The 27,158-nt window shown below is 33.7% G+C and overlaps 1 protein-coding gene across 4 annotated transcripts in view; it reads right to left on the bottom strand.

Moving 5' to 3' along the window:
• The window catches only part of COP1 (COP1 E3 ubiquitin ligase), a 244,292-nt gene that overhangs the window by 53,921 nt on the left and 163,213 nt on the right, over nucleotides 1-27,158 (bottom strand). For all 4 annotated transcript variants that reach the window (XM_044267354.1, XM_044267355.1, XM_044267357.1 and 1 more), the window contains exons 16-18: nucleotides 5,210-5,327; nucleotides 2,060-2,184; nucleotides 819-979 (exon numbers count right to left, since the gene is read on the bottom strand). In XM_044267354.1, coding sequence (XP_044123289.1) covers nucleotides 819-979; nucleotides 2,060-2,184; nucleotides 5,210-5,327 — 404 coding nt within the window. The remainder of the gene's footprint in view (nucleotides 1-818; nucleotides 980-2,059; nucleotides 2,185-5,209; nucleotides 5,328-27,158) is intronic.

Here is a 27,158-nt window from a genome sequence, read left to right as displayed (position 1 = left end):
AAAACTTTAAATAAGATAGAAATGGAATATAGCTAATTAAAGTTAAACAGTATCAGCAACTCAGAATTCTCAAAGCACCCATCAAGGAAGAATTTTTTGGTCCAAAAATAAAAACAACCAAGTAAGCACATAAAGAGCTGTTTTTTTCAAGAAGATGACATTAGTGAATGACTGTTTATAAAAATCAAGATAATAAAAAGAACTACTGTTTCGTATAGCTTATGAGAAAGCTTATCCTTTAAAATAAGTGAAAAGTTTAAGAAAACTTTTTTTTTTGCAGTTTAGAAGTACAACTTTCTTATTAAGAAATTAAATGTTTTTAAATATTCTTATATAAGTGCATTTATAGACAGCAATTCTGCCCTGAAATAATATTTAATTAGGTGTACATATAGGGCACTCTCCTTTACCTACATCCAATTTTTTTCTTGCTAAGACAATACCAGATTCTGCTAAATGTTTAGAGTATATACTGCAAATGATCATTAGGAAAAATGAGACACAGTATGTACTCTAGAAATTTCCAGTCTTATAGAAGAGATATAAATAGACAATGTGATAATGCTAAAACAGAGGTATGTACAATATGCTATGGGCACACAGGAGAGACATTTTATCAGTGTGATGCTGTTCCATTAGTGATATTTCAATTACTACCTAAAATGCTTATTTACTTTGATGATGCAATACTAAGCAAAAAAGAAAATTTGTATCACATACCAATTTTTATTTTAAACTTAAAAAAATCCAGATGTGAATACATAGACAGAAAGTGTTCTATGAGACATCAAGAAGGAAAAACTGACACGAACACTTACCCCATCTGGCAGGGCCCTCCAGCACACAGCACTAACAAATTCATTTGTATCATCTTCTTTTCGGTCTTTATCCAGAACACTTTTGACCGTATCAAACTTAAAAGTTAGCAAAGTCTTAGAAAGTCCTTTATAGTACAAATAAAGAGAGTTGTTCTCACTTCCTGAAAAAAAATGTTTAAATAAATAATTTTTTAGAATGGGAGAATTCAGAATTAGGATGTCACATTCATAAGGTAATTATTAATTAATGTTTAAGCTCAAAGACAAAACTTTTATGGTTGAATCTGAAAGACCAGAGCACAGGATTTCTTGGGAATCATGTGAGAAAAAGAATCATAGGAAAAAAGCTATACTTTACTAATCTAAAGTAATAATAACTGGTAAATGATTTAACAACATTGATAACTGTAAGGTTAAAATTACTGCCAAAATTGCATTTATAGCAGAGGTTTAAAGAAGACAGAAATTTGTTATTACAGTGTGAATCTTACATGACACTTAGAAAGATTTCTGGGGGGGGGATTATAGTACTTACAAAGGCAGATTTTTAATAACCTACAAAATTCATGTCCCATTCCCTAATAAAGACACCACTCTAATACATAACTGGTCTATAAGGAAAACTATATTTTTGAGTAGCCTATCAAGTAAAATGACAAGAGATTTGCTTTGGCAGGGTTTACATTATATATACAACTTTACTAAATAAAGGTCAAGTCATTTGAAAAGAACTGATGAAAGTTCACATATTAGACAGTAGGTGTATTAAGCATTTGAACATTACCTAATTTGATTTTTCTACTTCTGATGTAAAGTTGTATAAATTACCAACAACAAAAGCCCTAGAATACCAGATCAGGATAATCTAAACAAACTGCTTAACGAAGGGAATGCTCTGTATGGGAAAATGAGTATCAAGCTTAGGAAGACAAATAATGTCTCTGAAATTAGGACATCAGCAGAAATTAATGTTTTCTTTTACACAGTATCAATAGAAATTATGTTACAAAGAACAATAAAACATATTTAACAATCTTGTGCTATTTCACGCAGTAGGGGTTTGTGCTCACTAAAGGAGGGAAGGACTAATGCTTATTTCAGCACAATCCCAGAAGAATTCAGTATGCTACTTTCTGGATGTACAGATCACTTCCTAACTAGGTATATAGGATATGTTCGTTGAATGCAATTTCAGGGACAAATTCCTGTTAAAAAGTTCAGGAAAAGATGGTTTTACTTACCACAAGCTATATAATCACCATTGGAAGCAAGGCCTACAAAATTTTTTTCATTGATGTGACCCTTGAAGGAACGTAGACAGTATGGTTTCCCTACATTCCACAGCTTTAGCTGGCTATCTGTTGAGCTGAGGTAAACACAAAAAATGAGAATGCAATTAAGATTTCATGGTCTGAAATTCATCCCTACTAATTAGAGGCAATCCAGTTTGGTGCCTTAGGATGCAGAATATGGAGCCAGATTTTCTGAGTTATAATGTTCAATATACCATTAATTTGCTTTTGGCCTTGGGAAAATTATATAGCCTCTTCAACCTCCATTTTGTTCATTAGTTATTTGTGAAATAGAGTGATTCCTACATTACTGAATTAGATAAATTCTATAGGACATGAAAACTAATTCATTTAAAATGTTTCTAATAGTCCCTGGGCATGTAGGAAGTGCTTACTAGTAAACATTACTCATCAATACTATCACATCACCACCACCAAATAACAAGAGTCCCATTGGGAGTTGTGTTTAATTTCAGGGATACACTCTATCCCACTTGACTTGATTAACTTTTCAACTACTGAATTGCATTGGTATACTAAACTTAACCTATTGTGACAGCTTAGTTGTATCTACAGAGGTGGAACATAATGAATGACTGGAATAGTCTATATAAAGTAATTTATTTACTGAAATAATAGGCAAATGCAATTCTTTGTCAAAAATTAATTGAATGTAAAGACTGTTGGTAATCTTATCATACAGAGCCAGTTTTAGAACTTGAATAAAAACCATGTTTTAGTTTTTGTTACAAAATTCCAATCATACCATACACATTAGGTTGTAAATTTATCCCCCCCCCTTTTTAAAAGATTTTATTTATTTATTTGACAGAGACAGACACAGTGAGAGAGGGAACACAAGCAGGGGGAGTGAGAGAGGGAGAAGCAGGCCTCCCACTGAGCAAGGAGCCTGATGTGGACCTCGATTCCAGGATTCTGGGATCATGACCTGAGCAGAAGGCAGCCACTTAATCACTGAGCCACCCAGGCGCCCAAATTGCTTAGCCTTTATTCAATAATTTGGTTTATAATTTTTCTGTAAAATAAACATATTTTGATATCTTTGTTATGACTACACAATAAGTCATCTTTTCTCTTACTGTAACATTCACAGAATATGGTACCATGCTGAATCCTTTACATTTATTACTTCATACAAAGAGTCACAACATAATAACTATTATTACCTCCAGGTTAGAGATGAGGCAACTGAACATGAGAAAGTTAAGGACATTTTCAAGGTACCATAGCTAGTCAACAGCAGAACCAAGACTGAAACTGTCTGAAACAATTACAGAGGCCAAACTCCAAGCTCTTTACATATTTCTCTATGGCTTCTCATCATTTTTTCAATAGACATTTATGTTGTTTTAATTTTTTTCCCAACAATGTTGCATTTAATATTTCTTTAGTTGTGTAATATTTTTATTGGCCAGGAATTCACGTTGTGGCAATATATGTATATTTTAATATTACTTTTTAACATTTCCAAATATAGTCGTGGATAAATTTATTCTAAAAACTTCTAAACCTCAAACATATTCAAGAAAAGAAAATCACGATTTATAAAACTTAAGAAGGACAAGAGATCAGTAAAAATACAAAAAACATATCCACATTAATAAGGTCAATTAAAATTTCCTAACTTTATAATATTAAGTATACATATATTTCAACTACTGGAAATCAAACTGATTTAACATTTATAAATCTGAAGTTAAAGAAAAATATTTTTGCCATATAATCTACCATCCACATTTGAATCTGAATAAAATTTTAATTGTATACTGCCCATTGTTATTCCTAAAGACAGGAACATTTTGATCTGTTAACACTAATTTAAGTTTGTGAACTAATTACCTAAGTTCCCTTGTTTCCCTTGGAAAACTCAGTTCTCACTTTTTTTCCCTTGTTTGTAATTCAGTTCAAATTACCTTGCTAAATCAATTCAAATTACCAACTTATTATCTAGAGCAACCAGAATAGAGGTAGATGTGGTGGGGGATACCAAGTAGTAATGCCAAGGCACTGGCATTGGCATTGGCATCTCTAATCTTAGGAGATTATTAATGCCAGAGCATTGGCATTAATAATCTCCTAAAATTAGAGATTAGAAACTAAATTGGGGGAAAAAAAGTGAAAAGAAGAAAGCAATGTATCATGAAGCATGAAAAGAAGTAACAGATACAAAAAAAAGAGAAATTAAGAATGGTTATTTATTAGGGTTTATAAAATAAAGAGGAGGTGCCTGGGGAGTTTAGTCACTTAAGCATTGGTCTTCAACTCAGGTCATGATCTCAGGGTCCCAGGATGGATCCCTGTGTCAGGCTCCCTGCCTAGCGAGGGGCCCACTTCACCCTCTCCCTCTGCTAGTGCTCTCTCTTTCAAATAAGTAAATAAAGTCTTTTAAAAATGAATAAAATAAAAACTATGAAATGGGTTAACAGAAAGAAGAGACTGCTTGTTAGAAACACCCTGTCAACAAGACTTTGGCAACTGAGGTTTATTTATCGAGATGACATCTTGTTAACCTTCAAACAAAATAAAAGACAACTAAAAGCCTACATTATAATTCTCTAGTGCAGAAGGCTTCTCAAAGGATATCTGTCAAGTATAAGCCATATTTACTTATTTTCCCAAAACATATTTAAAACTTACCATGAAACCACAGGGAAATCAAGTAACAGAATCAACCAAATATTACCTAAAACCAAAAATACTACTACTATACTGTAATGTAGGTAAATACCCAATAACACACTGATTTTAACAGATAAAATACTTCTCATTCTATTCCATCAACTATGTTGTTTTTCTCTTACAGAGAATCAGTGGCTGAAATCCAGACTGAAGTTCAAATGCTGAAGCATTAAAAACTATCAACATCAGGATTTTATTCATAAAAAGCATAAAAAAGTGAGCAAACAATCCAAAATATACATTTATTTTAATTAGAGAATTATTTTTAAAATCTTCTATTTATGAAGAAGTACATATACCATGGTGTTGCTCTTCACAGATACCCACAGTGACATTATAAAACTGGTACATGATGACAGAGCTCTGTATTAAGCTTAACCTCAGGAGAGTAATACTCACGCAGAAACAATTTCCTCACCACTCACAAACTTTGCATAAGATACTGCTTTTCGGTGTCCTTTGAATACCATGATTGGCTGCTTAGTGTTACGAAGATCATAGTAGTGGACACAGTGATCTAAAACAAAGTAAAACAAAACAAAAAGAGAAAAATGTAGTAAATGAAGAAACAGAAAGCAAAGCTCATTTTAAATGGTTCTGGTGCCTTTCATCAAAAGTTGAAGGGACATTATCAAACCTATAACAGCAGAAAACTAAGTGCTATGATTTTCAAAAACAAGAAAGCTATAGTAGGTTTTCTGTTTTCAATCTAGGAGATATGGCTGCATAAAAAGTATATACACATATGCCAACCTCAATCTGAAAGGGAGTTCCACTGGTATTTCCAATGATCCTGGCTCTAAAACCAGAGTATTAAACATTCAAAGTAACTGAAAATTTTAAAATGTACCCTTACATTTATCTTACACATCCTTGCAAATGTATAGATGTACCTTGTTTTAAAAGAAGGTGATATAAACATTTTAGGCTTCTGGTTAAAGATAATGCTATATAATTCCCTGCATTTGCTTTTTAAAAATACTTTCTTGAGACACATTTAACATATAATAAAACCAGGGTTGCCTGGGTGGCTCAGTTGCTAAAAGTCTGCTTTCAGCTCGGGCCATGATCCCAGGGTCCTGGGATCAAGCCCCGCATCAGCGGGAAGCCTGCTTCCCCTTCTCCCACTCCCCCCCACCCCCGCTTGTGTTCCTCCTATCGCTGTCTCTCTCTGTAAAATAAATAAATAAATCTTTAAAATTAAAAAAAAAAAAAAACATATAATAAAACCAACTCACTGTTAAGTATACAATTCAATGATTTTTAGTAACTTTATCCAGTGGTGCAACCATAGCCATAACTCAGTTTTGGAACAGTTTCCTCAGCCCAGTAAGATCCATTTACCTATCACTCACTGCCCTAGGCAATCAGTACATCTAACTTTCTCTCTATTACCTTTTCTTACAACACATTCCTTTCAGACAATACATGGCTTCTATGTATGGCTTCTTACACTTTACATGAAGTTTCTGAAGTTCATCCATGTTTTAACACATGTCAATAGTTCATTCTTTTTTATTGCTAAATACTATCTATTAAATGGATACTCCACATTTTGTCGACCCACTCACCAGGCCAGGTGAAGGACATTGGTTTCCAGTGTTTGGTTATGAAAATTAATACTGCTATGAACAATCACATTTGAGTCTTTGTGAGGGCATGTATTTGGGTCTCAGGTAGATGTCTAAGTATTAATTACTGCATCATGAGGTAACTTTGTGTTTTTAAGAAACTGACAAACTGACTGTACCATTTTACATTTCCATTAGTAATACATGACGGTTCCAGTTCCTTTACAGGAGTTCTTTGAAAATTTTGGATACAATTTAAAAAAAAAAGTTTTAACAAGTATTTTCAACCGTTCTGTTGCTTGTCTTTCTTATCTCTTAACAGTACATTTTGAAGCATAGAAATTTGGGATTTTGATAATGTCCAATTTATCTTTTTCTCTTATAACCTCATAAAAACCTTTGACAATTCCAAGGTCTTAAAGATTTTTCCTCTATTTTTTTGTAGTTTTGTTTTAGTTCTTACATTTTGGTCTATGATCAATTTTAAGTTATTCTTTCTGTATGATGTGAAGCATAGGTCAAAGTTCATCTTTTTGCATGGGATGGAGCTGCATCCAGTTGTCCCAGCAAGAAGTGAAAACAAACCTTTTCTCTACTGAACTGCTTCAGCACTCTTGTTGAAAATGAACTGACTACTGGATTCATAATTCTAATCAAGTGATCTATATATGTCAACGTCCTGCCAGCACAACGTCTTGTATAACTGTAGCTTTAAAAAAGAAAAAAAGATTTCATTTATTTATTTTTAAAAGATTTATTTACAGGGAGCAGACAAAAGGAGAGGGAGAAATAATCTCAAGCAGATTCCCTGCTGAGCAAGGAGCCTGATATGGGGAATGTGACCTCGAGATCATGACCTGAGCCAAAATCAAGAGACAGATTCATAACCAACTGAGCCACCCAGACACCCCTAAGATTTTGTTTGTAAGTTCATTTCTACACCCAACAAGAGACCTGATTTAGAACTCCAAGATCAAGACTTGTATGCTCGAACAACTGAGCCAACCAGGAGCCCATAACTAACTGTAGCTTTAAAATTTTGAAATTCAGTAGAAAAAAATCCTCCAACTTTGTTCTTTTGTAAGATTGTTCTGGCAATTCCTGTCCTTTGCATTTCCATATAAATTTTCGATCAGCTTATCATTTCCTGGGAAAAAGCCTGCTGGAATTTTTACACAGATTGAGTTGAATCTATAACTCAATTGTAGGAGAATTCTCTTACAATATTATGTCATCCAACCTATGACAAAAATATCTGCATTTATTTATATCTGATTTAATTTCACTCAGCAAATTTTTGTCATGTTCAGTGTACAAGTCTTGCACTTACTTTATCAAATGTATTCCTTAAATATTTTATTCTTTTTGATGTTATTCTGAATAGAATCTTATTTTTAGGCTATATATTGTTCATGTTTAGAAAGATAATTTTTATACTGTTATTTTATTCTGTGGCCCACCTGAACAATTAATTGTTAGTTCTAATTTTTTTTTAAAGATTCCTTAAAATTTTCTATATAGGGGATGGCATCACCTGCAAATAAAGACAGTTTAATGTTTTCTTTCAAATCAGGTTATCTTATGGTTCCTTTTCTTCCCGAGCAGTACTAGCTAGAATCTCCACTACTGTGATGAACCAAAGAAGTCAGGTGAACATCCTTGACTTGTTCCTACTTGTAGGGGAACAGCATTCAGTGTTTCACCAGTAACTATGATATTCCCTAGTAGTTTTTCAGAGACATCTTCTATCAAGTTGAGGAAGTTTACTGCTACTTGTTAAGAGTTTTAATCATCAACGGATATGGAATCTTGTCAAATACCTTTTCTATGTTTATTGGAATGACTGTGTGATTTAAACTCTTTCTATTAATATGATATGTTACATTCATTGATTTTTGGATATTAAACAAATCTGGTTACTCCTGGGATAAATCTCACACTGTCATAGTGATAATCTTTTAAATATACCATTGAATTTGCTTTGCTAATATTTTGTACAAAGAATTTGCATCTATACTAATATTTTAAAATATCAGTAAAATATATCAGTAAAAATGTCAGTAAAATATCAGTCTATGAAAAATACTAGTCTGTCTTTCTATCCATGTGATATCTTGGGCCTCTGGTTTTGAAAATTCCTCAGGGAAGAATTTATGAACACTAGTATTATTTCTTATCGTTTTATAAAATTTACCAGTGAAGCCATCTGGGTCTCTGCCTTTCTTTGTAGGAGTACTATGTTACTCAATTTCTTTCCTTTTCATAGGTCTATTCAAGTTTTATACTTCCTCTGAGTCAATTCTGGTAATATGTGATGCTCTAAAATTCATTCACTTCATCTACATTAAGATGGATGCAGTTCTTCAGAGTATTCTACTGTAATCTTTTTAATCTCTGAAGGTCAGTCAGCAGTAACTTCCCTTCTTTCTTTTTTTTTTTTTTTTAAGATTTTATTTACTTATTTAGACAGGGAGCACGTTAAGCAGGGGCAGAGGGAGAGAAAGATTCTCAAGCAGACTCCATGCTAAGCACAGAGCCCAATGCAGGGCTGGTTCCCAAGACCCTGAGATCATGAACTAAGCCAAAATCAAGAGGTGGACAACTTAATTAACTAAACTGCTTAGACATCCCTCCCTCAATTTTAGTGATCTGTGTCTTTTTTTCTTAGTCTTCCTAAAGGTGTGCCAGTTGTGTTGCTGTTTTCAAAGAACCAACTTCTTTATTCTTTTTTTTTTTTTTTAAAAGAGATAGTGCAAGTGGGGAGGAGGGGCAGAGAGAGAAGGGGAGAGAGAATCCTAAGGAGGCTCCACATTCAGCATGGAGCCCATGTGGGACTTGAGATTATGACCTAAGCCAAAATCAAGATTTGGATGCTAACAAGATGGGATCAGGAGGGAGACAAACCATAAGAGACTCTTAATCTCATAAAACAAACTGAGGGTTGCTGGGGGGAGTTGGGGTATGGAGAGGGTGGTTGGGTTATGGACATTGGGGAGGACATGTGATATGGTGAATGCTGTGAAGTGTGTAAGTCTGATGATTCACAGACCTGTAACTCTGGGGCAAGTAATATATTATGTGTTAATAAAAATAATTAAAAAAAAAAAAAGAGTTGGATGCTGAACTGACTGAGCCACCAAGGTGCTGCTCAAAGAACCAACTTTAGTTTTACTGATAGTTTTCTCTATCATTTTTCTGTTCACTATTTCATTCATTTCCACCCTATTATTTCCTCCTCCTGCTTGTCTTTGGCTTTATTATTCTTTTTTAGATTTTTTTATGGTGAGAGCTTAGATTATTGAAGTCTCTCTCTTTTTTAATATAAACAATTGAAGACAGACATCTCTTCTAATTTTTTTAAGATTTTATTTTTAAGTAATCTCTAAATCCAACATGGGGCTCAAATTTACAACCCCAAGTTCAAGAGTCACATGCTCCACTAACTGAGCCAGCCAGGCGTCCAAAACTGACATTTCTTCTAGGCACTGCTTCAGCTGCTAGCACAGATTCTTTTTTACATTTTCGTTTAAAGATCATATTTATTTATTTAACAGAAACAGCAAGTGCAATTAGGTGGAATGGCAGAGGTAGAAGGAGAACCAGGCTCCGCAACAAGCAGACAGACCAACATGGCGCTTGATACCAGGACTGTGGGATCATGACCTGAGCCAAAGGCAGACACTTCACCAAGTGAGAGACCCAGGTGCCCCTGCTAGCGCAGATTTTAATATGATATTTTTATTTATATTCACTTCAAAATATTTTCTAATTTTCCTATTTTTAATTTGACCAAAGGGTTATTTAGAAATTACCAAATATTTGTCAATGTCCTAAATTAACTATTGTTAACTTCTAATTTAATTCCATTTAGTCAGAAAGTATGTTTTATTATTTCAATCCTTTAAAATGTATTAACATTATTATATAACCTAATATATGGTTTATCCTGGAGAATGTTCCATGTTTGCTTGAAAAGAAGGTATACTATACTGTTCATGAGTGTACTATATGTGCGTCCATTATATCAGGATGATACTGTGCTTCAATCTTCTACACACTTGCTACTCTTCTTTCCAGTTGTTCTGTCAGTTACTGACAGTAGAGTACTAAAGTCTCCAACTACTTTTGTTTAATTGTCTCTTTCTCCCTCCAATTCCATAAATTATATATTTCAAAATAGTTCAAGTGTATGTATATTTATAATTGTTTTATCTTGCTGCTGAACTGGCCCTTTTATCATTATAAAGCAGTTTGCTTTGTTTCTAGCAACAATTTTTACTTACAGTCTATTTTGTTCGATTTAAATATAGCCATGCCAGCTCCTTGGTTACTGTCTGCATGAAATGTCTTTTTCCATCTTTTTACTTACAATCTATTTGTGTCTTTGAATCTAAAGTTTATCTTATAAACAGTATGTAGTTGGCTGTTTTTTTCACCCATTCCACCAAACTCTACAGCTTGGGAGTGTGTAATCCACTTACATTTAACATAATTATTTATACGATAGGATTTATACCTACAACTGTGCTTATTTGTTTCTCTTACATCTTTTTTAGTTCTATATTCCTCTTAGCATTTTTTGTGTTAAACAGAAATCCCCCAGGATAACTCTTTTGTTTGTTATTGCTGTTTTTTATTATTTTTATAGTGGTTTTCTGTGGATTATAATTAGCATGTGAATTTTGAAAAATGTAGTTCAGATTATCACTAAGTTAATTTTAATATTTATGTGCAAATTTTGCTCTAATATAGCTCTTCTCTCCGACCCTGCCCTTTGTGCTAATATGGACATATGTATTATATCATTTTACGGTATAAGTGTATGAACACAATTTTATAATTATTTTACTTAGTTGCCTTTTTTGCTGTTATTGTTAAAGAGAGGGAGAGAAAATCTTAAGCAGATTCCCGCCTAGTGTGGAAACCATCACAGGGCTTGATCTTAGGACCCTGAGATCATGACCTGAGCCGAAATCAAGAGTCAGACACTCAACCAAACCACCCAGGTGCCCCTTAGTTGCCTTTTAAATCAGTTAGAACAGATAAATATTTGAACTATCTTTTATTATACCAATATAACTATCTATACCCAGTGTTTTTTATTATTCTATATGGATTTACATTACTATCTTATACCCTTTTCTTTCAGCCCGAAGGACTGTCTGTAGTATTTCTTGCTTGGTAGGTTTTTAAGAAAAGAACTTGCTCCGTTTTTGTTTATCTGAGAATGTCTTAAATTCCTCATTTTTTTCCCCCCCTTGGGCAGTTGTGCTGGATACAAAACTCTCTTGACAATCTTCCTTTCAGCATATAGAATGTATCTCACTGCCTTCTAACTTTCACAGATTCTAATGAGAAATTGCTAATCTTACGGAGGATTGCTTTTGTGCTGAGTTGCTTTTCTCTTGCTGTTTTCCAAGATTCTCTCCCTGCCTTTGGTTTTAAATAGTCTGATGTGTTTAGGTGCCATATCTTTGAGTTTATCCTACTTTGAGCTCACTAAGCCTCTTGGGTATGTAAAATGATGTTTTTCATACAATGTGGGAAGATTTCTGGCCACTTTTCCTTTAAATATTTTTCTATCCCTTTCTCTTATTTCCTTATTTTCTGAAAGTCTATTTATGGTGGCATGCTTAATGGTGTCTCACAGATTTCCAAGGCTCCATTCATTTTTCTCCATTCTTAACTGGAAAATCACCACTGACCTATCTTCTAGTTCACTGATTCTTCAATTTTCTCATGAGCCCCTCTAGTGAATTTTTCATTTCAGTTATTACACTTTTCAACTACAGAATTTCTATTTGTTTTTTTCCTCTTTTTTTAATACTATTTGGTGAGATATATTTTTATATTTTTTCATTCCTTAATTATGTTTTAATTCAATGAATACACTTAATATAGATACTTTAAGGTCTCTATCTAGTAAGACCAATTATCACAGGGTAGTTTCTACTAATTTTTCCCGTTTCTTTGCATATGATAGTTTTTTTTAATAAAAAGTAGACATTTTGGTAATATAATGTGGTAACTCTGAAATCAGATCTTACCTCCCTCTCCTGGGACTTTTGTGACTTTGCTTTTGTTTTGGTTTTGTTACCACTTATTTGTCTAAAGACTTTTCTAGAAGTGAATCTTTAGTCTGTAAATCATTGTTGTATGGAAACACTTAAGTCTTGACCGGCTTTCTTTTTAAAATTTCTGGCTTTTTCTTTTACCTAGATGAATAAAGTTTGTTCCTGGGTCAGCACTGCTAAGTAGCCACAAAGTTTTTTTTAATTGTTTTAAGGCAGTATGTTTTCCACCCTTTGCCCAGGGCAACTATGTGTTAGGGCATCCTTTCAAAGATCAGGAACTTCTAAATCTCCATTATCCTTCACTTATTACTTACAGAGTCGAGCAGAGGTAAGCAACTGGAGCCCTTTCCATTTTTTTCCGGGTAAGTACATTGGCCTGAACATGCAGAAAGCATTCTACATGCCAGGAACATATAAGAGTTTTTTCAAAGCCCCTGTGGCTGTTTTGTTGCCCAGATCTTCCTTTTAAATTTTTGACTGGACTCCTGTTTGCCCCATCTGGTATCACTGCCTTAGACAATTGTGATACTACATCTGATTGTTTTCAACAAGACTCTGGGTACAGGTCTTTTCCCATGGAAACTCTGAGTCAGGTCAAACAGAAAAAACATCTTGTGAATGTGGCTTTTTCCAGTAAGCCATAAGTCAGGTCAAACGTGACCATGATCTAGAAATGGGATTTTTTGACAAGTTCCCACACCAGCAGTTTTTCCTAGTGGTGGCTACAAGGCTGCTGATTTTCAAGGCTTATATGACACAAGTTAGCTCAGTTTTTATAAATTTGCCTGTAGTTTTTATTGCTTATCTGGAAGAGTATTCCCACATTTTTTCTGTTCATTATTGCAACTGCATTAAGTGATCACCTCACTTGACAGCAATCAGCTTATTCTGTGGAGATATAAATGTATAGTGGCAATTTGTTTGGCATGTGCTAAAGTAAAAATGGAAAAAAAATCCTGCTTCAAGTGCCATCTCATGTTAAATTTATCAGTTACAAAAATTAAACTTCTCTTTGGCATTAATAATTCAAAATTGAAAAACATTTTTATAAAGTAAGTCTTTAATTTGTTATTTTATAAAAGCCGAAGATAATTTGATGTAATAAAAATAGCATAGTTTAGTATAATAATATACTAACTTATTCTCAGGCTAATAAAAAACAAAAGTAGTAATATATAAAAAATGTAATGATATAAGTAAAGGTTAAATTACCTACTGTGTACTACAAAAAGACTTTACAGTAGTTGGGATGAAAAAAGTAGTGTAGAGACTAAGTATGAAATGGGGAATGTTTCTCTAGACATGGCAATCTCAAAAGAAACTGCACTACAGTAATTCAGAACCAGCTTACTATGTGCAGTGGTGATATATTTCAGCAAAACTTGTATTACTCCCTCATATTACTATGTCATCATGCTGCCACTTTCTTTTTTCTCTTTTTGGTTTTTATTTTTACTGTATCTAATCAGAATCTGATTTAACTACAAATTGCTTAAGAACTAGGAACATATGAAAGTGGTCTATAGTTTTATATTTATCCATATAACTTAGTAACATTATGATAAAAATAGCTTAGGTCAGGTGGGAGGAGTCCTTAGTAATTTGCTTTCCACTATAAAACTTAATTCTGAAATGTTGCCGAAATTTTTTAAAACACCTTAAAAATTTGAGGATTTAGTATATGCTCACATTTCTATTTCTTTTCTTTCCCCCAACTTATTTTGAAAAATTTCAAACCTACAGAAAAGTTGGAAGAACAATAAATTGTAGGGAGGCTGGGTGGCTCAGTGAGTTAAAGTCTCTGCCTCAGCTCGGGTCATGATCCCAGGGTCCTGGGACTGAGGACTGAGCCCCACATTGGGCTCTCTGTTAAGTGGGGAGTCTGCTTCCCTTCCTCTCTCTCTGCCTGCCTCTCTGTCTACTTGTGATCTCTGTATGTCAAATAAATAAATAAAAATTCTTAAAAAAAAAAACAATAAATTGTACAACTTTGTACTTTTCAATCTAGATTAAATAAATGTAAATGCTGCTTTCATATTTGCTTTAGCCATCCCTCTACAAATAAACAAATGCACTCTTTTTTTCCCCCCATGAACCATCTATAAGTAAGTTTCAAACATCAGGATATTTTATGATAAAAACATCAGCACCTACCTTCTAAAAACAAGACAACTCTCCACAATACCACTGTCATACTCAAGATATTATGACATAAGAATATAATTTAATATGGATTCTATATTCAAATATCCCAGTTGTTTAAAAGCTTCCTGACTAGATATTTATTTAATTTTGCTCAAGGGTCACTCACCATATTTAGTTTCTATGTCTCTTCATTGTTTTATATATAAGAACTTCCCAACACTGTTATTTTTAAAGCATCTCAAGTGGTTGTTTTGTAGAATGTTCCACATGTCTATATTTGAATGTTTTCTCATTATTATGTTCATATTAAATATTTTTGATAAGAATACTATAAAGATTATCTTCCTACTTCATCACATCAGGAGTCATATAATGTCATCATTATGATAAACATGACATAATGTCAAATCATAATGACATCATTATGACAAAATGCCAAATTTGATTTCTCAGTTAAATGCTCCCATGGTCTTGGCAATGAAAAGAAAATTTACTTCTCTTTTATTTTAACCAAACTATGCTACATACACAACCATTAAGAGGAATACCAATAGAGAATAATTTCCAGTATAATTAATAATTTTCCTGTAGGGATATCACAAAGTGTTTCACCATAATAAGTTAATCATTATTGATATAGTAAAGTAAGATGATGAAAATAATCTGTTTGGAATAGATGCAGAAATATCTTATTGAACTTAATGTTTAATAGAGTTCACTACCTTTACTAAAGTAACAATAAGACAACTACAACTAAGAAGTTTAAGTTTTTATTTATTTCTTATTTTTTTTTTAAGATTTTATTTATTTGACAGACAGAGGTCACAAGTAGGCAGAGAGGCAGGCAGGGAGAGAGGGAGGGGGAAGCAGGCTCCCTGCTAAGCAGAGAGCCTGATGCGGGGCTCCATCCCAGGACCCTGGGATCATGACCTGAGCCAAAGGCAGAGGCTTTAACCCAGAGCCACCCATGCGCCCCGAGAAGTTTGAGTTTTTAAATGCAGTTTATGACACAGCCATTCTACACTGTGTTCCAAAAAGCAACAGGTTCAATTTACATATACAATGGCCAGGGAGAGATCAAACTAAATTTCAGAACCTCTGAATTCTATTTTCAGGCTTCCCAGTTACTTCTCAGCCTATAAAACTTCTCAGTGTCCTAGCTTTTGGGTATCATCATGATGGGGCTAAGGTGAGAAAGTAAGCTGGAAAAATCCTCATAAAAGTCTTCGTTAGGCAGGGCAAATAACTCCTGAGTATTTAAATACACACAGGTCCAGGGGCTCCTAACTGGCTCAGTCAGTAGAGCATGCGACTCTTGATCTCAGGTTTGTGAGTTCCAGCTCCATGCTGGAGGTAGAGTTTACTTAATTAAAAATAAATAAATAGTGTGGGGAGCCTGTGGCTCAGTGGGTTAAAGCCTCTGCCTTCAGCTTACATCATGATCCCAGGGTCCTGGGATCCAGCTCCGCATCGAGCTCTCTGCTCGGCAGGGAGCCTGCTTCCCCCTCTTTCTCCGCCTGCCTCTCTGCTTACTTGTGATCTCTCTCTGTCAAATAAATAAATAAAAATAAATAAATAAATAAAAATACACAGGTCCACTAGGTCCTGTTCTTTACCTCATATGACTATCATTTCTGATTTTAAAAGCAATAACTATGATTTTTTTTTTTACTGTCTTTAAGCCTTTGATGATATCCTCCTACAGCACACCTTAGAGATCTGAAAAAGAGTCAATCTTTAGAAACAAAAAGATCAACCAAGTATACGTTACATAATATAAATACATGCAGAATACGTAGGAAGCATTTCTTTTTAACAACTCCTCTGAATTTGGTTGTCAGATTTTTGTTCATCATGTGAGAAATAATCAGAAAACTGTCTGCTTATTTTTTTTTTTTTTTACCAAATACAATAACCTGGGGGTTCCAACCTAAAGAAAACCTTAGACATACTAACCTTAGCCCACTATTACGTAGCCTTTATTCTATAATCACCCTCTCTAATCCTTACTAATCCACAAGATACACAAACAGTTGTGAGCTATAGTGTCACAAAAGTAGCAACTACCTATCTGTATATTAGATTAAGCTACAAGCATCAAATCATCAGTAGTAAAAAATGAACAAAAAGGACTCCCAATTCCACACATAAAGCACTTGAAAGTTGACAATTTATCCTGATAACAAATAAAAGATGAACAGATTAAAAAATGAAAAACTCTTTCAGGATTCACAAGAGAGATGACGGCCCAGGTCTAACTGCTACCCTAAAGGTCAAAGAGACAGGTGAATGAATACGCCGTGATTCCTGAGGTGGAATGCCACGGAAAACAGTGCCTGGGTATAAAAATCTGAACTGTAACTGATGAACTTTTGGAGGCTCAGTGTGAATAAGTCTGAGAGTTAAAAACTATGGCGGCAGGGGGCAGCTAGTCATAGGAGTCCTCCACACTTTTGTCAGATTTATTTCCAAGAGCTTGATCAAGTTCTCAAAGGTGGAAATCAGAGTATTTTTGGAGGTGTAGCATCCGTATGATGCTCTGACGATGAATACATGTCATTATACATGCGTCCAAATCCAAACAATGTACAAAGCAAAAATGAAGCTTAAGGTAAACCTTGGACCTTGAGTGATTAGGATGTATCAGTGTAGGTTCAATAATTAAATGCACCACTCTGGAAAGGGATGTTGATAATGAGGGTATGCATGCATGTGGGAGTAGGAGGTATTTGGGAAATCTCTGTATCTTTCTCTCAATTTGCTGTAAACCTAAAACTGCTCTAAAAAGAAAAATTCAGTTATGTACCTGCCAACTCTTAAAGAATCTCAAGAAATATAATTTGAATGAATTGTATGGATCAATAAGAAAAAATGTTTTCATTTAGGTTTTCCATATTTATCTTTTTTTTAAAACAGGGAGACAGTATGTTAATAAACTTTTAATATTAAATTCCAAAGCTCACAGGCAAGTAAAACTTTTATAAATCACTACTACCCCTCTCCCCCCAAAATCCAATTCAAAATATCAATTAACATCTCTTTGTTTCCAAAAATATCTATTTGAATATGTTTCTGATTTGTTGGTTTTTATTATCTGTGATGGAAGAAATGTTTTGCCCTAAAAGAGTTTCTTTTGTGTTGTCTTACACTAGACTGGCAATGGGAAAAATATTGTTTAAATCTTCAAACTCACTAATAAGAACTTAGTACAATGTTCTATGCATTGACATTAGTGGCTAAACAAAAACACCATTTATCTTTTGAAATAAAAAGATTAGCCTAAAATATTCACAATCCTTTAAGATATTAAGTAAACACAAATTTGGGCAAAAATTCCTGATGTCACAGTTTGCCTGCTTAAGAATCAGTTTCTATATAATAAAATGTGAATTGCCAGGGAAATTTAAGGATCTATTTTCCTCTTGGGGATATTTTTAAAAATTACTATAATTTTTCAAACATCATAAATCTAAATCTAGAGGCAATGCCATCCAAATCTTGATATCTAAATTTTAGAAATATAAAATCTGCCACGCCCACACTAGAAACAAACGTACTGAAATACTCAAAATGTAGTACAAAATTATTTGCTCAAGTTGGCCTAGCTTGCTATAAGTTTACAGAGCCAAACTAAGCAGCTGCAAATGTGTCTAAACATACTAAATATTTTTATGAGAATTAATTTGCTTCAATCTTCACTGATCTGCTTTACTTCAATATCTCTTCACACTTGCTTTAAATAAAGAGTCAAAAAGCAAAATAATGCTAAATAATGACTAATGAACATCAGAGAAACTTAAATTTTTTTTTTATTAGAAGGCATTAAAACAAATTTTAAAATCTCATGTCAGCATGAGAAGGTTGTTAAAAAATGTGATTTGAGAAACCTGGAAAATGGTTATCTAAATCAATGGTGGCAGGAAATTAATTTAAAAGGCCTAAATGGGACTAATAATACTTTCTTTCAATATCTTCAAAGAAACACCTGGAATCACTTCTGATAAACAGCTAAAAACTGATGCCTAACTTTCTTGGAGGGGGGGAATCTAGATAGATAGATAGATAGATAGATAGATAGAGAGATGATAGATAGATAGATAGATAGATAGATAGATATAGATATGCATGCATGCATGCACCTGGTGGCTCAGTTGGTTAAATGACTGCCTTTGGCTCAGGTCATGATCCTGGATTCCTCGGATCCAGTCCCCCATCAGGCTCTCTGATCAGTGGGGAGTCTGCTTCTCCTTCTGACCCTCCCCTTCTCTCTCTCTCTCTCTCTCATTGTCTCTCTCAAATAAATAAAATCTTTTTTAAAAATAAATAAATAAATAATCTAAGCAAAGTTAGTCAGAGAAAGACAACATATGATTTCATGAATATGTGGAATTTAAGAAGTAAAAGAGATGAACATACTGGGGGAAGAAAGATAAAAAAGGTAAAAAAAAAAAACAAGCAAAGCATAAGACTCTTAAAGAGACAGAACTGAAGGCAGATGGAGGCAGGTGGGTGGGGGATGGGCAAGATGGGTGAAGGATATTAAGGAGGCCACTTGTGATGAGGGAAGAGTCACTGAGTTCTACTCCTGAAGCCAATATTGCACCGGATGTTAACTAGAATTTAAATTTTAAAAAATCATTCTACATAAATAATCTGTATGATTGAAAATAATATGGATTCCTCTAGTTGAGAGATTCAATCTTCTATATATGTATTTAACTGTGTTGTTCAAATTTCCAGTACCTTATAATTTTTTATTTTCTCCTTAGAGATTTTAATTTTTCTTAGAATTTGTCACATTTATTTGATATATTTTGAGGCTATGTTACTACATAGATGAGGTTCACGGTGTATGTTTTCATTTTAAGTTATTCTTTTTATCATTTCATTGGGATCTTCTTTAACCCTATTTTAACTTGGAAAGTCTAATTCTTCTCTCTACATAGTTTTATCAGTTCTTACTTCATAATATTTGTTCTCTCATCTCTTTATTTCAATCTTACTGTGCCCTTCAAATTTAGGTGTCTCTTTTACATAGCATTTAGTGTAGCATTTAGTTTTACATAGCATTTAGTCTTAATTTTTAAATAAAACAACCCAAAGAGATTTAGTCTTTGAACTGGTAAATTTAATCTGTCTTAATTTACTGTTAACTTACAAGTGAGACATTTATCTTATTCTTATTTATTCTTATCATGCTATATTTAACTATTTACCCGGATTTTTTTGTGGCTCTTCACTTCCTCCTTTCCTCCTGTTTATGGATTGAATTTTAAGACAGACTGAGTTTTCTTTCCTATTGTAGATCTCAAAGTAGAAACCCTATTTCTATTCTTTAATGATAATGATAAAAATTTTAGAATGCATACATGATTTAAAGGACAAAGCTAGTTAATATTGTTACACAGATAATGTAAAACCTGATATTGCTTTGTATTTTACCAATACTCCACCAAAACCTGGGTTACATTATTCTTTTACAGATTTTTATTTCCATCTTTCTAAAACCTCCAAATTAGTCTCATTTTTCCATTATTATTATTATTACTGTATTATACAGTCAAGCCTAGCTAAGATTTCCCTATTTTTATAAATTTCTCTGATGATAAGACGTCTTTCCTCATATTTTATTCAATTCTTCATTTAATTCTCTTCTTTATTTCTCTATGGAGGAGACAGGGGGAAGAAGCATCCTATACCATGATTAGAATTCTCAGGGGAACAATTCCTGTCCAACATAAAGAGCCCAGGCTAAGACAAAGTTTCTGGAGATTTCTCCATATAACTATCCAGACAGACAATTACAACACTCCAAGACAATTATAACACTCACCACCTTTCTCCTCCCCACTAACCAGTAACTAGGTCCCACAGGCCAGCAATTTTTCCATCACCACCACTAACCAGTTGATAAAACTTGAGCTCACAGGTTTAATTCTCTGGTTTTATATTCTACTCCCTTTCTGACGCTTTGTGATTTCAATACTTTATAAGCTGTGCATCTAAAGTAATATTTTCATATATTTTTATCTAAAATAATGTTGATCTAAAATAGTGTGCTGACAGAGGATTTTCAATTTATTTAGTCTATCATATTGTTAGAACCAGAACTCCCTTCTGAGTTATCTTACTACTTTTTTTTTTTTTTTTTTAATGTAGCCATTTGAAGCAAGTTTCAAAATAAAAAACTGATTAACCCTCAACTCATGTCAGGTAACTAATTTTCTGGTGTTTTTACAACTGCCCCTCCATTTCCAGAGGCATTCTCATTGGACTCAGGGTAAAGATCTACATTATAACCAATGTTCCAGAAATATTAAGTCTTTGTATAGTATGATTGAAAAACTAACCAAAAATGGAGAATTTAAGTGTAAAAGATAATGTAGATTTGGGGCTCAGACTATTTAATGACCTCTTTACAATATTTTTAAAAAATCAAAATGAATCCTATTATCTCACTAATAGTAGTTCATAAGAAAAAACAGTATTTTTTTCCTTTTACTGGACAAATCTGATCCTTGTTTTGCTAAATGCTGTTCAGAGACATAATATTTTAATGCAATTATGTTCATTAGAAAATAAAGCTTTCTTACTATGATAAAGACCCTTATTATTTAGCCTACATCTACATTTCCCGATTTTTGTTCTACCAATTCAGGCTTGTAAGTATCTTTAATATAGTTACTATAGTCACAGGGTAAGAGAGTGGGGTAGACATGAAACTGCTGAGGAATAATTTCAAAACACAAATGCTTGGTCTCCTCTCTGAAGATTATAATTTGGTAGGTTTGTGACAGCACCCACACAAATGATTTTTCTGTTTCTCAGATTTTAAAAAACACTGTTATAATGTTATTTTTCACAATGTATTATAATTTATTTGCTGTTTATCTCATCTAACAAACTCTGACATCCTGGAAAGGTTTATTTTTGTATGCACAGTAGTAACTATATTTTTTAAATAGGTATTTCTGAAGTTAATAAATGAATGCTATAATTCTAATGAAAAGAATTCCAGGTACCCTGATAAATGTGACAGAAAAAAAAATTTTTTTCATATGATTACAATGTCAGCCTCCTCTAATCAGTAGTTACTTCCCTTCTAGGGGCTCTGAGAAACCTCTAGATACATATTTCAGATTCTGTAAGTAGATCTATAGTTAGATCTTTGTACTAGAGAGTAGAGTCCATGGAGCATACATGCATATGCTGATCAGTGTCACAGCATTCTAGGGATCCAGAATGTACTAAACATCACTTAACTGCTGGTCTCACAGATGTTTCATACCACCACAGCTTCTTAATGCTGACACACCCTTTCTAAGCGTCTTCCAACAAGCTTTTATTTGGAATCCAGCATTTCAGAGTTATACAGAATCAAGCGGCTAGTTTTGTTTTTATTTTCTGCAAATTAGATCCATCCGTTGGGCAGATCCATCTTTCTGTATCCATTAATCCATCAGCCACCGATCCATCTCTCCATCTGTCCATCTATCTGCACATGGAAGTTGGGTTAACGTCTTACATCCGAGTTAAACAGCTTTTGGTTGTTTGGGGAAAAAAAAAATCTGTCTTCATTTGTGGAAGAGTTTTTGGCTGGATATAGAACTTTGGGTTAAATTTCTTTTAGCACTTGAAATGTGTCAGTGGCTCCACTGATTTTTGGCCTGTATAGTTAATGAGAATTCTGCTATTATCTTTATCTTCCACTTTCCATAATTTCTTTCACTTTGCCTTCAAGATTTCACTTTGTCTTCCCTTGTTTCACAAGATCTCACTTATTCAGCTATGATACAATTAGGTATTTTGGGTCTGCTTTTGATTTTGTCTTGTTTGAGGTTCTGTGAGCTTCTGGTATCTGTGATTTGTTATCTTTCATCAGTCTTGGAAAGTTTTTAGTGTTTATCTCTTCAAATATTTCTTCTGTCCTTTTCCCTCCTACTTCCACAATGCCAACTACAAGTGTATTTGTTTAATGTTATCCAATCTGTCTTGGCTACTACGTTCTGTTTTTCCCTCCTACTCTCTTAATGTTTCATTTTGAATAATTCTTATTGACCTACCTCCAAATTCAGTTATTTTTTTCTTAGATTATATCCAATTTGCTAATGAGCACATCAAAAAGTTTTTCATTTTTGATATCAAGATTTCTATTTTTAGTATTTCCACTTTATTTTTTAAAATTACTTTCCATCTCTCAACTGAAACTCTTCATCTTTTCAGGCATGTTACCTACCTTCCCACCATATATTTTAACATGATAAACAGTTATTTTAAGATTTGTCTCATATCCTAACATCTGGGTCACCCATAAATCTACTGATTTGAGTCTTGGTAATAGAATGTTTATTCTTATTTGTAGTCACATACTTTTTTATTAAACATAAGTGATCATGTACAGAACAGTAGATACTGAAGCAAATGTTATTTCTGCTTAGAAATAAGTACACTCTTTTCCTGTCAGGCCATTCATGTGAGGGGATCAATCAATTTAGTCAATGTTCAAACCACATTTTAGTTTTAGTTATTAAACTCACTATTAAGTGTATCACAGGTTTCAACTCTTTCCAGCGATGAGCTATCATTACCTTGTACTTAGTGTGATCTGGGTCAACTGAAATTTTTCTCTGTATTCCTGTTCTTCTCTTACCTTTTTACTAGTTCCTGCATATGAGACAAAGAGAGGGTCCTTCTCCATGCTACTATCCCTCTGTGAGTGGTAGATGGCTCTAACTTGTTCTGGGTTTTTTGTTTTGTTTTGGGGTGGTTGTCATTTTGTGTGTTTTTGGTTTTTTGTTTTGTGTGTGTGTGTGTTGTTTTTGTTTTTTGTAGTAGGATTCTGTTTGGAACAGAGGATCTCAATTCTTCTGGTTCATCATGAGTCTTAGGAAGGGTTCATATGTCTGAGCTTCCAGTACGGGGGTCTTCTTAGCATTCCAATCCCTCACCATTGTGGCAGCCAAATTCTACACAGCATCTGATGCACATTTTAGGCAAGAGAGGATTTCATGTCACTTCATCAGTGGTAGTGGATCTCCGGTTTGTACTGATGCAGGATTCTGGGTCCAAGAAGCTTTCTTGCTCCTCTTCCAATAGCTTAAAAAGTTTCTGCTCTGTAAGAGCAGAAGAGGAAGGATCCAGAGAAACGAAGTTTTGTGCTGGTCTTTCAGTAGGGACTGATTCCTTTGTGAACTCCTGCGTGCCTGATGTAGGCTACTGCCCCGACCCATTCATTCTTGTTAGCAGCCAGTAGAGGGAGATGGAGAAGAGTACATGAGTTAAGCGTGCACTCCCCTTGTATTTCGGGCATACAGATATGCCAACCCATATTTGGTCTTTAAGAATGCATTAAAATTTTACTCATTTCTTCTTACCAGCTTCTATGGTGGCTACTTCTTCCTCTTGTGGTCTGCAAATGGAAATTGGTTCATGTGTCCCATCTTTCCTTGGAGGGGCTTGTCATTCCTTGGAATTCAGTTCCCATGCCTTGAGACCTCAGCTCTCTGACAGGGGTCAAGAAAAGTTATAATTTTGTAGCTCATACAGCTTTTTCTGTTTTTAAGATGAGAGTAACATTTTTTGGTGGTTTTCTACATACAAAGCAGAAGTAGAACTCCCAAAGTGCCTACCTTTTGACAATATTTCTTATCACATCTATGAAACACACATCCTAAATTCTTGCATTCTTACCAAAAAACTACATTGATTCTGCCTGGTGCAGTATTCCTTTTCATTAATACCATCTATAACAATAATAGCTCCATCTTCCCTTCTTCACATTGTAGTAGCATTTTTTAAGTATTCCGGCTAGAAATTTTAATATATATACTGGCAAACTTGGTCTCACAACCAGTTGGCTATCACACTGACATCAGTATCACTATACAGCCAGTTAGAAATAAAGTCTGATAAAATGACAATAAATACAAGGCAATCAATTCTAAGCTGATGGAAAGCAAAGAAAAATATTTTGTCAGCAATATCTCAGGTATCTTCATTGGATTAGTAATCTGAAAAAGGCATTTACCTTGTTGTCTGGCATGGTAAAAAAAAACTGACAGGGAGACTTAGCAAGAACTAAAGAGTAAACCGGTGGTGAGGAAAAGAAATCGGGAAATAGATGTGTAAACTGTGGGGAAGAAACCCAAACATGGGTTTGAAAATGACTGGTACGGACGGAGAGGCAGGCAGAACTAGAGAAAAAAACAGAAAGGAAAGGAAGACGAAGAAGGGAAGGAGACAGAGGAAGACAGGGACTGACAGAAGAGAAGGAGGGAGATAAGAAAAGGTGGAGAAAAGGAGAAATAGGAAGAAAGTGAGAAAGAGAAGGGAGAAGAAAGAGGAGGGAGGGAGGGAAGAGAAACAAAAGAAAGGGAAAGCAATTGACAGAGAAAAAGAGCTCCAGAGAGAGAACATGAGCAAGCGTGTACAGGCAAAAAAGAAGTTTCTGAGATGCTCAACTTCTTTCTATACTCATAGATGGTTCTATAATAGTACAGTCTAGGTTTTCAGACTCCTGTATGAATTTATGAAAAAAATCCCACATCTTACCAAAACTGTATTTAGTCATAAAAGAAAATATTTTCTTTACAACCAAATTTATCTTATTTTTTCATTGAACACTGTACAATAACTTATTTAAAAATGAATCCACCCATTAAAGCATTTAGCTAGAACCTAATTTTGACCAGTAGTGGCCATTCATTGACTCTCAACCATCTATATCCACCCTCCTTTTCCCCCAATTAATTAATCAGGTAGATTCAAAGCCTTATACTTTTCTACTTAAAAGAATACTGAAAAACTACCATCTCATAAATTTTTAAGTAGTATCTTAAAATTTTCATCACATAAATAGTTGCAAGTTGTCATTTGTATCAATATTACATACTGACATTTTAAAATACGAATTCAGTGTAACTAATGACATCTAAACACTACAGAGATTTGATATTCAACATCATCTTTAAACAAACAAAAATACCTGAATAACCTATTTTTCAATAATGGAAAACTTTTACATACTCTTTTCCTTGAATTTATATTCACTTTCTCCTTGAAAAATAAAATTCATCCAACTGATTTCATGCAGTCTTTTAATACTACTTATTCTCTCTTCTCTGGAAAAAAAATAGGTGTGTATTTATATAAATTCCCTTTTCTTTGACCAAAATGCTCTAATTTTAAGAAATCATTTCCATATGAATTATCATTAAAATTAGTTGTATACAACTGATAAATAATACAACACATTTTGATAATTATGTTATTAAACAAAAGTAATAATGTTGAAAATGTATGTCTTCACAAATTGGTTGTGGCATCCCCTCTCCCTGAGCACTCTGTCACCATTTTGTTCTGGTAACTATAAATAAATATTATATACTCTTAGGATGCTATTCTTATTGTTCAGCATTAAATCCATTCCTATTGTTCATTTATTTCCATAGATATAGTCACTGATATGGAAAGTTTCCTGTTTTAAAACCCAAGTTTATGCCAAAAATCATATAGTAATCTATCATCAAAAAATACTTTTAATTATCTGTCATTTTGATTAGATCATCCTTCAATTTTATTGAATATAAAGATTTGGAACCATGTGTCTGTTACTTAATAATTAAGAGTAATTGAAAGTAACAATTCTTGCAAAGAACTAAAACGATTTTACCAACATCAAATCAAATATACAGGGCCACAATCCTTTATTCCAAGCACTTAGAAAAGATTAAGTTTTATAATTCTTAATTTTTCTGATTTTGAAAGGAAGTATGCTTCATATTATGCAATACTCCCCTAAGGTCTATGTCAGCATCCTGTATGCAAACAGACAGGTAGGATATATCTTTATCTATGTGCTTTAGATCTGATGTTATCAAATGAGCAATGAATTTCTGGTATTCAAAGCTTTCTGGATTTCTCATACTGCAGATACTGGAGTATGGATCAGTATTAATTATACCTATTATTAACATATTCTCAGAAAGGCTGCAAAAATCCCAGATACTGTAATTCCAATATAACTTAGCCAGCAAAGTGTTTTGAGTATGCTATTTTACTTTTGCTTTTGTGCTGTTTTGTTTTAAATATATTTTTTGTCAAAATCTGAGAGCGTAGATTTAGTTCATCAACTTACATATTAAAAAGATTTATTGTCAGATTATCTTTTTGAATTCAAATTAAAGTGTTAATATGCATCCCTATAAATTATGATTCTCTAACAGATAAATGGGTAAATAGGAGGCAAAGTTTATTGCCCAACTGAAATAACAAGATCCACATAGGACAAGATCCACATAGTGCTAATGCGCTCTTTGCTTTGCTTCCACCAGTGGGACTAGAGAATAAGGAACAATGCATCCTTTTTTTTTTGGACAATACTCAGAAGAAGTCCTTTAAAGAAAAAACTTCACTTCCACTGTTTCACTCAACCAATATCTAAAGTAAAAGCACTATAACGTGGTATAAAATATACTTTCTTTAATGCTACGTTTCACTTTTAAACAAAAAATGATAGGCAGTTACTCTAGTAACAAAACTTAGAACCATCCCTTAGTT

Source organism: Neovison vison, chromosome 10 (assembly GCF_020171115.1).
Source record: "Neovison vison isolate M4711 chromosome 10, ASM_NN_V1, whole genome shotgun sequence".
NCBI classification, from domain to species: Eukaryota; Metazoa; Chordata; class Mammalia; order Carnivora; family Mustelidae; genus Neogale; species Neogale vison.
Note: the sequence above shows the minus strand (reverse complement) of the source record. Positions and strands in the feature narration are given on the sequence as shown.